This window comes from Sphaeroforma arctica (assembly GCF_001186125.1).
Source record: "Sphaeroforma arctica JP610 unplaced genomic scaffold supercont1.286, whole genome shotgun sequence".
In the NCBI taxonomy this organism is placed as follows: Eukaryota; class Ichthyosporea; order Ichthyophonida; genus Sphaeroforma; species Sphaeroforma arctica.
In genome coordinates, this window is record NW_014040272.1 from 51,832 (window position 1) to 63,405 (window position 11,574).

At 43.5% G+C, this 11,574-nt stretch overlaps 3 protein-coding genes across 3 annotated transcripts in view; 1 reads left to right on the forward strand and 2 right to left on the reverse strand.

Annotated features, from left to right (window-relative positions):
- SARC_04834 (hypothetical protein) overlaps positions 1 to 3,189 on the forward strand; it is a 3,905-nt gene extending 716 nt beyond the window's left edge. The window contains exons 2-5 of the mRNA XM_014301318.1: positions 108 to 176; positions 1,043 to 1,395; positions 1,769 to 1,908; positions 2,295 to 3,189. Coding sequence (XP_014156793.1) covers positions 108 to 176; positions 1,043 to 1,395; positions 1,769 to 1,908; positions 2,295 to 3,141 — 1,409 coding nt within the window. The 3' untranslated portion in view covers positions 3,142 to 3,189. The remainder of the gene's footprint in view (positions 1 to 107; positions 177 to 1,042; positions 1,396 to 1,768; positions 1,909 to 2,294) is intronic.
- Positions 3,190 to 4,041: 852 nt separating this feature from the next.
- SARC_04835 (hypothetical protein) lies at positions 4,042 to 6,336 on the reverse strand (the record flags this gene model as incomplete). The annotated part of the gene is made up of 4 exons (XM_014301319.1): positions 4,042 to 4,196; positions 5,086 to 5,283; positions 5,959 to 6,093; positions 6,324 to 6,336. The coding sequence occupies 4 exons, from the start codon at positions 6,334 to 6,336 to the stop codon at positions 4,042 to 4,044; spliced, it is 501 nt and encodes a 166-aa protein (XP_014156794.1).
- Positions 6,337 to 8,674: 2,338 nt separating this feature from the next.
- The window catches only part of SARC_04836 (hypothetical protein), a gene marked incomplete at both ends in the record, with an annotated part of 5,140 nt that continues 2,240 nt past the window's right edge, over positions 8,675 to 11,574 (reverse strand). Inside the window, 6 exons of the mRNA XM_014301320.1 lie at positions 8,675 to 8,720; positions 9,001 to 9,228; positions 9,761 to 9,856; positions 10,281 to 10,363; positions 10,467 to 10,501; positions 10,681 to 10,858. Of these exons, the coding sequence (XP_014156795.1) occupies positions 8,675 to 8,720; positions 9,001 to 9,228; positions 9,761 to 9,856; positions 10,281 to 10,363; positions 10,467 to 10,501; positions 10,681 to 10,858 (666 nt within the window). The remainder of the gene's footprint in view (positions 8,721 to 9,000; positions 9,229 to 9,760; positions 9,857 to 10,280; positions 10,364 to 10,466; positions 10,502 to 10,680; positions 10,859 to 11,574) is intronic.

The window sequence follows — 11,574 nt, forward strand, 5'->3', positions numbered from 1 at the left end:
CTTGACATGTCACTGAAGCTGATTATGCTCACTGCTCTCCCATAGGAGCACTGTCTACCTATTACGAACATACGCACACCAACTCGTATTTCTATATATTCATATAGTTGTCGGGACCGTAGTCTTTGCCATCGAGGGTGGACTCAGTGGAGCGCGAGAAGGATGTGACATCGTCGGTATGTCTCAGAAGGTCTTTTGCTGTTTGATTCCAAATTGAATAGGTGTTTTTGTACACAAATGATTAGAATTTACATGTGCGCTTCATTGTGTCTCTATTATCTGCAAGTTTCTTTGCTTGCCATTGACTTAAACAACAAACTTATTATTAAAAATGAACGAACTCGATTGATTGATGCGGTTGTATTCACAGTAGTTACATATCTGTATTTGTGTAAAATGTCACGAGTGTTCAAGAATTTGGCACCGCTTGAAAAATATCCTTTTTCAGCAACATTGCACGGTGTATCGTACAGTAATGGGGGTGATCCCTTGTTGTAATTAAGTATTGATCGGGTCTCAGTTTTGGTGTGCAGCGTTCGAGTATCGACGACGCCTTTGCCGCTCAACGGTGTATGGATTATTCCGTAGCATGGTTCTCCATGGTTGAGTGTGTGCGTCTCAGGATACAAGGGCCTACAATGAACGATCCGTGTTCCAGAATTGACAAATTCGGGAATTTCTTTTGGTTGAACTGCGCAAATGATTCAAAAAATATCCGCTGCATAATTGTACACCATTTCCGGTCTCTGATTCTCCCTATAATTATGCACAAGGATGCCCACGAGCTATATAGAAGCACGTACAGAAAGCCAGATACAAAAAATCTCTCGCACACTCAATACACTCTTTCCTACCCAGGCTAGCACTCAGGCAGACAAGATCTTAACGTGTACATTTTAAGAGATTCGCTAGGCGAACACACCTATCGGCCCTGCGGTTAGTTTACGGACACCTATCGACCATGTGTATATCCTTGCGCATGATTTCGCCAGGCAAGCAACCCATCTCAAAGTGGCACTCGGCCTTTCTTTCTCGTTGCTAGGGATGATCATCTTTGCCTTCGTAACCGCGTGCGGGGGTGGCACAGTGCGAGATCTGATCCTGGATCTTCCGGTTTTCTGGATTTCCAATGCACTGTACCTCTACCTGAGCATGGCGGCTGTGGTGCTAGTGTATATAGTGTCTTTCTTTAAGGACCTGAGTGTCTTCCCCCCGTTTCTGATGATGTTGTTGGACGCCATTGGGCTGGGTGCCTTTGTTGTCATGGGTGCCACCAAGTCTCTGCAGCTGGATCTTCCCATTCCCACGTGTATCTTCATGGCTGTGCTGTCCGGTGCGGGCGGGGGTGTCATCCGTGACACTCTGAGTGGGCGCATTGCAACCGTTTTTAAAGAGGTGTGTGCGGCTGTGTAGATTTGTGTGAAAATCAGGTAAGGATTAGTATTTAGGTACAAAATCGAGTGTATTTGAGGATTTAAACCGTGTAATCACGTACTACCTGACTTGGATTTTGGTGCCCTCGAGCGATTTGTCGTATTGTCATTCCTCTAAGAACTCGACGTCGAGTGAGCCGTTGTGTCGTATATATGCATCAGTGACCACCTTAGCCATGAGGTATCTGTCGATATTTGAGTCTCATGAACATGCGTAGCTTTGCACACAAGCAGCAGTAGCAACTGGACTGACTCGCCGGATCTCCCTGATTGTCTCGTCCGCCAGGTATTCAATCTCAGCTCAAACATACACGAACATTTTACACTATTCACAGGATGTATACTGTGTATCAGCGGGGCTGGGTGCGTTCATCTACTCTCTGTGCTGGAAGCTAATAGACAATCTCGACGGCACAGGCCTCATCAGTTTGACAGTGTGCACCATCCTACTCGTCACCGGTGTTCGAATTTTGGGGTATGTATTTGCATTCGCAGGGATGAAGCATCGTTGTGCCGGGTATAGATCATGAAGTACTGGTCTGACTGTTGTGAGAACATCACGCCTATACACGTGCTTTATACAAGCTTCAGATATTCGGAGTATCAGATTCTGAAAGAATTTGTCAAGCAATCTCATATGAAAGTTGTGCTGGATGGTGTGTAGGGTTAATGGGCCAGGCGTTCTAACCCACACATAACACACTGTACGCTCCATACGATGACGTAAACTTCATGACAGATCTCAGAGGGACAGACTCGCTGAGCTTGGTTAGTCCTGTCAATAACCACCATCTGATATCTGATATACACTTTATCAAGTTCGCTTTGCTAAACCACGATTACCCCTTCCGCATACTGCAGTTACGTATACCACGCGAAGCTTCCGAAACCGAAACAGGTCCTTCGACAGATGACCAGGCCGCTATCATACAAGAAGTCCGGGATCACTACCAACGACAGCCACTCCCAATCGGGCGGCAGCGACCAGCCGCGGGAGCCTGAGGGATTTCTGATTGAATCTCAGGTGTATGAGGATCTGGATCGGGGCATAGACATGCTCAATGATATCATGCGCCAGCGCCTGCAGGACAGAGAAGTGCTGCGGCCGGATAAGAGTGGTCTGGACGGGTCTTTAAGGCGAGATATGGCGTTTATGGGCCCACGAGAGGCCGTACGCCGGCGGTTGCAAAGTGAGAGCAGCAATATGACCCTGAGCCACACCAACGATGATGGCGGATCACGCATCAACGAGGATCGTACACTCGCGGCGCGGATGGGGTCAGAGCTCAACATACCGATGGGCACAATCAACAGACAGCCGTCGTCTGGCAGCGCTGGGTCGTATGCGACGGGGGTGTCTGTATTCTCGGCAATGCCGGATGAATACGACGGTATGGACAAACGCCGCGTATCGTTTGCCGATGAAGCGATCGGACCGCCGGGAAGTCCGCTGAGGCTGAATGTGGATGTCACTACTCCCGAGAAGAGCAGTCTCTTTGGGGATGGTATAGGTAGTAGTAAGGCAACAGAGAGTAAGGAGAAAATGAGTACGGGCGAGTCACAACTGGATATGGTAGATCAGATGTACACGAGCGAAGACAGGAGTGAGGGTGGAGAGGAGCTGCCGGCGAGGCTCAGCGATATCTTAGAGAGCACGCCGTCCGTATTGAAACTGACGAAGGGCCCCGGCCGACGGAATCTTAAATAAACAAATTATAGTAGTATAAAAAATAAAAGATTGTTTATTAGAACACCCTGATATTTAGACTCAGATATTTTTGAGCGAGAGCAATGAGCTGTCGTTTGTACAATGGCTTTGCAGAAGATGCTCTAGTGAATATATTGTGGAGACCGCTCCTGAGCAACCGCCATTGGTGTAATAGTACTTACTTCGAGTATACGATCAAAGCGAAGGCTCATAAATCCACCGCCTGCAATGCAATTGGTACACTTCAAACTAGAATTCTAATTCATCTTATAAAGAATATACATAGCATAACGCACTTTGTATTGTCTCAGCGTATATCATCTCTCTGCATTTGAGGACAGTTTGGTGTTGTGTATTGTACTGTATCTACCGCGTTCAACGGCCTACGGTAGAACTGTTTTAGGATTCGTGCGATAGTGTGCGCACTCTCTGTGGTGTACTCGCCATTCGCCTTCGGCGTCCGTTGTGTTAAAACCGTTGGCGACTGCCGTTTCGCGGTCTAGTTAACTGGATGTCAGGGCCGTAGGCAAATCACTGGCGGGCTTGAAATATATCCGCACTTGGTGATTGGGCTGGTCCTGTCTGAGTGCGCGTATGATTCACTTGAGTCTCCTGGCTTTAGCTTGAGCTCCCTGGCTCGATGTCCAACGCTACCGCGTCATCGCAATGCATATCGTCTGATTGAGATGATATATCTCGGCACGCTCACACTTTGGAGATAAAAAACACCGAAATCTGGTTGTGTATAGCGCTAACCGCCGAGTTTCAACCTCTAATACGAAGTGTAGTTTTTTTTATTGTCACCGTCGTTTCCGACGTATATATCCGACGTTCGTCCGCAAAATACAGATTATCAGACTGTGCTCAAGTGTGATTGCTTGCACTACCAAACTGATTCTTTCACAACTGTTCTTCCATACTGTTGCCATTACCCATTTCCCTGTGCTTCTTGCTACCACCGCCACTGTCGCTAGTGCTTTCGTCGCTGCTGCTGTCATTAGCACTCTCTAATTGCTCATGCTCGAAGATATCACTGAAATGATTCACCATATCCACTGTAGATAGGAAAGATGAAAAATCACATTGTATCAAGAGCTAAGAAACAAATCAGAATTATCAACCCGTAATATTTTTTTGAAAGTCAAAGAAGCGTGAAAATACCTTCTCAACTACACACAAAGTCTATAGGATGTCCCAGAAACACGGCCTACACTTGATAAATAAACCAACATACACCAGATACAATACAAGAGTATGACACCACAAACACTGTCCGTGATTCATGTCAACAAGGGCTTCAACGACGCTATATGGTACTCAGGTGTCGCTCACGTTTCACAAAGGTGCAACGTCGGCACAAGCGCAGCATGTCATTGTATATAATTAAAATCAAGCTACTATCATGTAGCATGCAATGACAGTAAAACAAGATAAAACATAGTAAACACATAGTGAAACTGACGTTACTACCAAACATGAACAAGGTTTCAACCTGCACTTTGTATTCCATAGCATATGTATCGCTAATATTTGAAAACAAATAGAGAAACTTGCCAGGAAAATATACCGAAGCAAACATTGGGACCAATCTCAACTTGGATACTTGAGCATCTACGAAGGAGACAATGGTGCCAAAGCAAGAAAACGGGGCAAGACAAGTAGCACTCAGTGGTAATAAATCCAAATAGAACAGCACAGTCAAAACATAGACGCTATTGCGCGATGGTATATAAAACCTTGAATCAAGTTTGACGCGAGCACGCATACACACCAGGAATCAAGGTTCTTATAGGTACTGTTAGTTGGACGGATATAATAACAAACATGATAGACATTAGACGGATTGGCTAAAGAGCCTCAGTTTGGGGTATATGAGGTCGAGAGAAACGTTGTACGTACAAGCATGACAATTTGGCATGGACAGGTAACAACCATATGCCATACCAATCACGATTGTGGGAATGTCAAGGGTAGTACTGAAGGCGTCAGCAAATGTCTCCCTAGACATCTTGAGTGAGTCTTTGGCAATGATCACTTGCATATGCCTGATCAAGTATCTGAGAATGTTCATATTCACTGCTGGGAGTGACCCTAAGCAATGCTGGATCCAACGTACCCGTTCCTTGGTGTCTTCGATGTCTTCTAGTGAAGTGAATCGGTTGTTGATTTTGATATGTCAGTTGTTTAGTCGCAGACTGCCTCAGATGGTTGATACGCAACGCCTTTGCAGCGTAGTATATTTCATTATGATGAAACATTTTAAGCAATCGACGTATCAGAACAACTTGTACGATACTCAATATGGAAGTTCCCCTGGGAATATTTTAAAAGTTTCGCTGTGAATATTTTACACACTGGCAGATTTGGCTCATCGCATTCATCGCGCACACACAATGATACGCTATGCTCGAGCCTGAGAGTGCATAAATGAGTTCTGTTCGCTGTCGGTTTCTGGACAATCGACAAGGGATATTCGTCTATGGCCCGCAATAGCCAAACACCCATTCACGCGCACATGACGTGCACAAGGTGAATGATACTTATCCACTGTCAACCCTTGCTCAAACCTTGTTCTCTCTCACACAAGCAAACTCCGTCCATGAACCCAAGATACAACTACCACACACTCAGTGGGATATTGTATCCCCACTTACACATGACCCCCGACGTTATCATACTCCACGTATGATCTCGATACAAACCAGGTTTTGGCAGATTGGTACATTTGAGTAGGTATGGTATTGTGTGCCAACTCTTACCTAACACACGAACGACAAAACCACGACATACAATACAGGTGCAGAGAAAATGACATACTTGCTAAGTCTCGGAGCGCTATCAACACCGATTTAGTGCCAAGTATGTGACCAGGCAAGTCTCTAAAGTAAAGTTTAAACAGACTGGCCACATCCACGGAATCAAATCCGCTAATTTCTAGGTCCAGTACTAGCCCTGTAAGTAGTATAAAGTAAATTGTGAGTCCTTATTTAGGTCCAATACTAAGCCTGTACGTAGTATAAAGTGAATTGTGAGTCAATATCGGAAGCAAATATACAGGATGACTATCGCGAGCTACATTGCTTTTGAAAACAATGTCTATCATTGTAACTCTGGAGTTAGAAAATGAGCTCTACGCACACAATTGTTCGCATGTTCAAAACCTGGGTTATGTAGTCACTCACCTCTAGAAAACATATCTTTCAATTCAAGCACCGTCTTTGTTCTCCCAAATATTTTATAGATCCCTTCCCGTGCTGTGATATTTGATAGAATTCAGATGCGTATGATTAGTCACCCGCGGAAAGCTTTTCCCGGCACAGGCATGTATATAGTATCTGGGTATCTGTTGTCTGGAATATTCTGTACGTGCTTCCAGTTAGTTAGTGAACGGACGTGTAGTTCAACTAAAGCTATCATAGTGTCCTCGCGGATAAAAGCTATACGGTGACAAATGCATATTTAGCTGATGCATATGTAGCTGTGGCACATCTGCCCGTAAACGAACGAGCGGCAGCTACTGTACTCTCGAAGATTCAGCACAATAGGGTAACATAATCTCCATGAATGTTGGCTCAGGTAAATTATGTATATGTTTTTATCATGTCATCGAAAAACACCGCAATTCTAAATCAGCTCCTACGTGGTACTCCGCACACGAGTGTCCATATATCATTGCACCTGGATGTTACCTCAAAATCAGAGAATCCAAGCTGCTCGAAGATACCGGAAAAAACGATAAAGTCAGCCAGCACAACGCGCCTCCCGATTGTACTACACATCGTATCTTGATTGATAATACACGGTTATTTCGGACTGTCGAACTTATCTGACTGACAATACTTTTGTGAATCTAACTCATACACAATTAGAGCCCCCATTGATACTTAGTGGCAGCCCATATGAAAGTTTTAGTCCAGCAGCTCAAAAGGACGATCGACTGAGAGTATTGTTTGAAGATGCTTGTTGCTTTACATCCGTCTGATAGCCTCCCTTCTCAGGGGCACAACTTTAGAAACAGCAAATACAACTGCATCTCTATGAAGCTTTAACAGTACAAGTGGTATCCTTTATGCAACCGCACCTCATTTGAAACTCGTCATGGCCCTCTGCAAAGCTACGGTAGTAGACACGGCATAAACATTTGCATATGATTTCAAACTCATCATAACCCCCTATGAATCTCCAGCAGTAGAAACACTATACACAAACACGTATCTTTCTAAAACACACCATGGTCCTCTATAAATCTGCAGCAGATCGTCACAATCCTGGAAACTGCTTTGCCGTCATCGGACGCTACGGCCAGCGGAATACCGAACTTCAAATGCTGATCTTTAGGACCGGAGAATAAAACATTAACAAAAAATATGTGAGAAACCTGAAGAAGGCTGGTCTGTAGGCGCGAATGTGTCTTTAGGTATACGTGAAACAATCTAGACAATTGTTTACGTCGGCACATATACTAGTTTCTATTTGCTACCAAATTAACACTGAAGACAGTATTGCAACAGATTGTATGTCACTATATACCATGGTAGCCGTATACTTTATGCAAGTTTCTGCAGTTGTCATCCCAAATTAATGGGAATCTGTAGTTCACATGTATAATTAAAAAAGATAAAAACTCCAAGTGTTCGTAACATTTGAAGAGACAGATATTGGCCATTTATCGTGAAAGATCAAATAACTTAGTTCCCTAGCAAGTCCACAAGCAAGTTGTAAGTGTAGTTTAGTGCTGCGGGATGTGATAACTTCAATTTCAAACATATAAGTAGAATATTGAACCCACCCGCAGTAGAATTCACAAGATACATTGTGTCTATATTGTAGCACGTGTATGGGATCAAATATACTCAAATCCTTAAGGTTCTAATGATATAGATACCAATGCGCTATAAATATACATGTAGTTTTAGTTGTAAATATAGGCATTTTTTTAGCAGAATCGGTACACCAAAAGTGAGAAACCCCTTTTCCCACAGATTGTAATACACTATGGACTTCAGTACTGAAAAAATATTTGCAAAATCATCTAGTGGTTGTTCATTAGGTGCTTGACGTATGTCTTGTTCGGCATACCAACAAAACAAGTTTCGTGTACATGGCGAACTAGTACAAAACACCTAGAAGGATTGAAAAATGACTTATAAGGCCTATTTAGATAGCGTGAAGCTTCAGTCAACTTCGCTAAACAAAGTTAGTGACCGGCGGTGTATGTTGGCGACAATATATTCACATACAGGAATTTGTGTGCACGTCGTTCTTGGTCGAACATCTTCCCTTCTTCTTCTTTATAAGTGTGCCCATAAGTTGTTCTCTGAAGTCGCCGCGAGCGACCGCAAAATATCAACGGAAGGGATGGTTAGTGATCTAAAAACTCAAGCGCAACGTATCTATATTAGGAATATAGTCTACAATAGAATCGTCTTCAAAGTATTGGCTGATTGTTCCCCACTTTACTACTAGAACTTCACAATGAATGTCAACAAAGTGGACAGTGTTACTATGTACCCGGTCATTTCCCTGCTCTCCGTCATCCCGTCATTGCTTTGGGAGTTGCAGCGCTATTGATGGTTTGCCTGATGTCAGAAGTAATGAGGGAGACAATCTCGACGTGCACGTGCTAAACGGTTTTGTTTGGAATGCAAAGATGTATCACGAGGTATCGTTCGCACGAAACAATACAACACTCGTGTACACCAAAAAGTCAAATCCATCGACTACAATTATCTGCTGAACAGACGACAGGTACCGACATTCGAGGCTTGACTTGGATTTTAATGGGAACACATCACATAAGCTTTTGGAGTAGGTTTCAAATATATCCCTTAAACAGGAGACAATACCGGCTACTCATACCTCGTAGTACTGTGGTGCTTCCTGATGGCGTTGTCCTTATAGCCTTGTTCGTTGGTCGGTTGCTTCTCTTGTGCGTTACTGTTGTAGGCCTTGTTGAGAGTGATGTTGTCGTCATAAGTCTTGTCTTGTGAAGTGCTGTCTAATTGTAAAGATGTTTCGGTCTGAACTTGCACGTGCGATTCCGCGGCTTTGCCTTTCTTCTTCGGCTGTCTGAGAAGCGTGCCCTTGCTGAAGTTGCAAAGAGACGATGCGGAGTTACAAAGAGGATCTTATTACTATGATAGGTACTTGTATGACGGGTACTTATGTTGCGATCCTTCCTCGCACCAATGAATGTTGGCTATAGATAAACTTGGAAGGCTGATGACGCTGGCAAGGTCCAATACCATGCCCTCCTTCCTTTAATACCACAAAGATCCCTAGCAATGATTCATAGTGCTAAAACTGGAAAGTTGTGTCACTTGTTGAAAGTAAAGCGTTATGTGTTTCTATGGCAGGCAAAGAATGTGAGGAAGGTCGCATGTATAGTCAACTAGATTGCAATGTTTAGATTCTTTCTAGCTATCTCCAATGCCGCGTACGTTCAGGAAAGGAACATTGAGCGATCGCTGAACACACATGCAGTCGACAAATCACTCACTGAGGAAGTCAAGTCCTTAACAAAATGAGTAGGTGATACCTATGGTCTCATAAAAGCGTGCAAAGTCTTGCAGCAGCATGCAAAACCTGTGACCATTCCGAATACGTCACACTCACTTACAAATCGGGAAGGCTTTTCTTCTGGTTCTTCAGTTTACTTCGCCAGTGTCCTTTTTTGGTGTCTTTCCCCTGAACGGCACGCATTATACTTCTTTGTCTGAGCGATAAGTCAGATGCGTGGTAGTATTAGAATGGTGGTGTTAACCCCTTATGAATTGAATTAGATACTCTGACAGAAATAAGAATGTATATCCATAGATATGTACAACCGTCGAACTAATAGCAGATCCGCGATGGAGGGAACACATTTGAAACTTATTTTTGTTGGGCACATTCTCGTTACCACAATACAAGTAGGGTAAGGCCGAAGTTCTCTAAAAAGAGACGAGCTTGAATTAGTTATCCAACGGATATGTGTTGGGCTGAAGCTGAAAGAACTTCTATACTACCCTTATTCAAACCCCCATGGAGAACAAGAAGAATACAGTTTCATTATTTGGCTTTTGTCGGCTAATCAGATTCGGCATTAGAACATCATAGACTGTAGAATAAAAGCAAGCAAAATCAATTCACGTGCACACCTTAATACAAACACGCCATGACCGTCAGATAAAGCGCCGTGCTCTTTGGCTCGCACCACCCCAGGTTGGCATGTAGCGCTCCTCTACCATATAGAGAGATGTCACAAATAGGGGATATCCATCAGAAATGTTTTTACGCGTGTAATGACATATATACGCAGCGATGCTTTGATGTTGTGGTTGTACCTTAATCGAGGTGCGAAATAGAACTTTGGTATTACCTAATGCCGAGATGCGAAAGCACGATTGCGTGTTTTGTATGCTAAACCTATCCGCCCACTTCATAGTAACAAACAATAGGTTTGCTATCCAGAGTGCACGTAGGAAGGTCTCACCGTTGTTGTACCAGCCCAAGGCATATACAGAACAGCCATACTACAAAGGAAAGGGAGGCACATACCGCCTTCGGTCATGAAGCACAGCTTGAACTCATCACCCTCGCTATCCCCGTACATTTTCTTTGCCACGGCTATGATCATCTTCGAGAATGTGGTCAGGTCTATATCCAGTGTGAACTTTCTACTCCGCAATTCGTGCTCTTCTTTTGAATCGCCCAATAGCACCGTGGCTTTCGCTCTCTATAGTGAGTATCACAATGGGTTTACTACAGCGCAAACAAACATCTGCTAACAAGTTTAAATGCCGACACGTATATGTTTACGTCTCAATAAAATGAATCGCCTTCGTAAAATGAACAGATGATTCTTACAACATTCCAAAAATCCACGTCATGCATGTGCATACGCCGATGGCGCGACGGTGCTCATCTTGTGCTAAATGCGTATATTCTCAATCACAGACTTGCATTGATTCTGGTTTCGCGAACAAAGTATCGAATGTCCCCTTTTAATGTTGTCCTTAATGAGAGTGCTTTGAAAACGCTTCGAATCTTCTGTATATGTTCTATTCATAATGTATAGCAATTCGATAGAAATAAGATTTCGACACTTGCAAACATCATACATTCACCTAATGCTATAACCTCAATCATACATTCACTAATTCGGATGTGTATCTCTATAATAGAGTTGATATAAATCAGTAGGTAGAAAATAAGCGGCAGAAGTAAATAGTATCAGCGGACGCGACCAAGGCCGCCCACGCAATGGGCAACGAATTAAACAGATCGAAACTAATTCTCATTGAGGTACTATGTACAATGGTGACAAGCAACTGTATCCACCAAGAAACAAAATATTTCGTATACAACTGAGCAAGTTAGGGCATAGTTCTACCACATCGGAAGTAGATGATAAACCAAATGATAGGTTGAGGTTGTCGTGTGTACTCACTA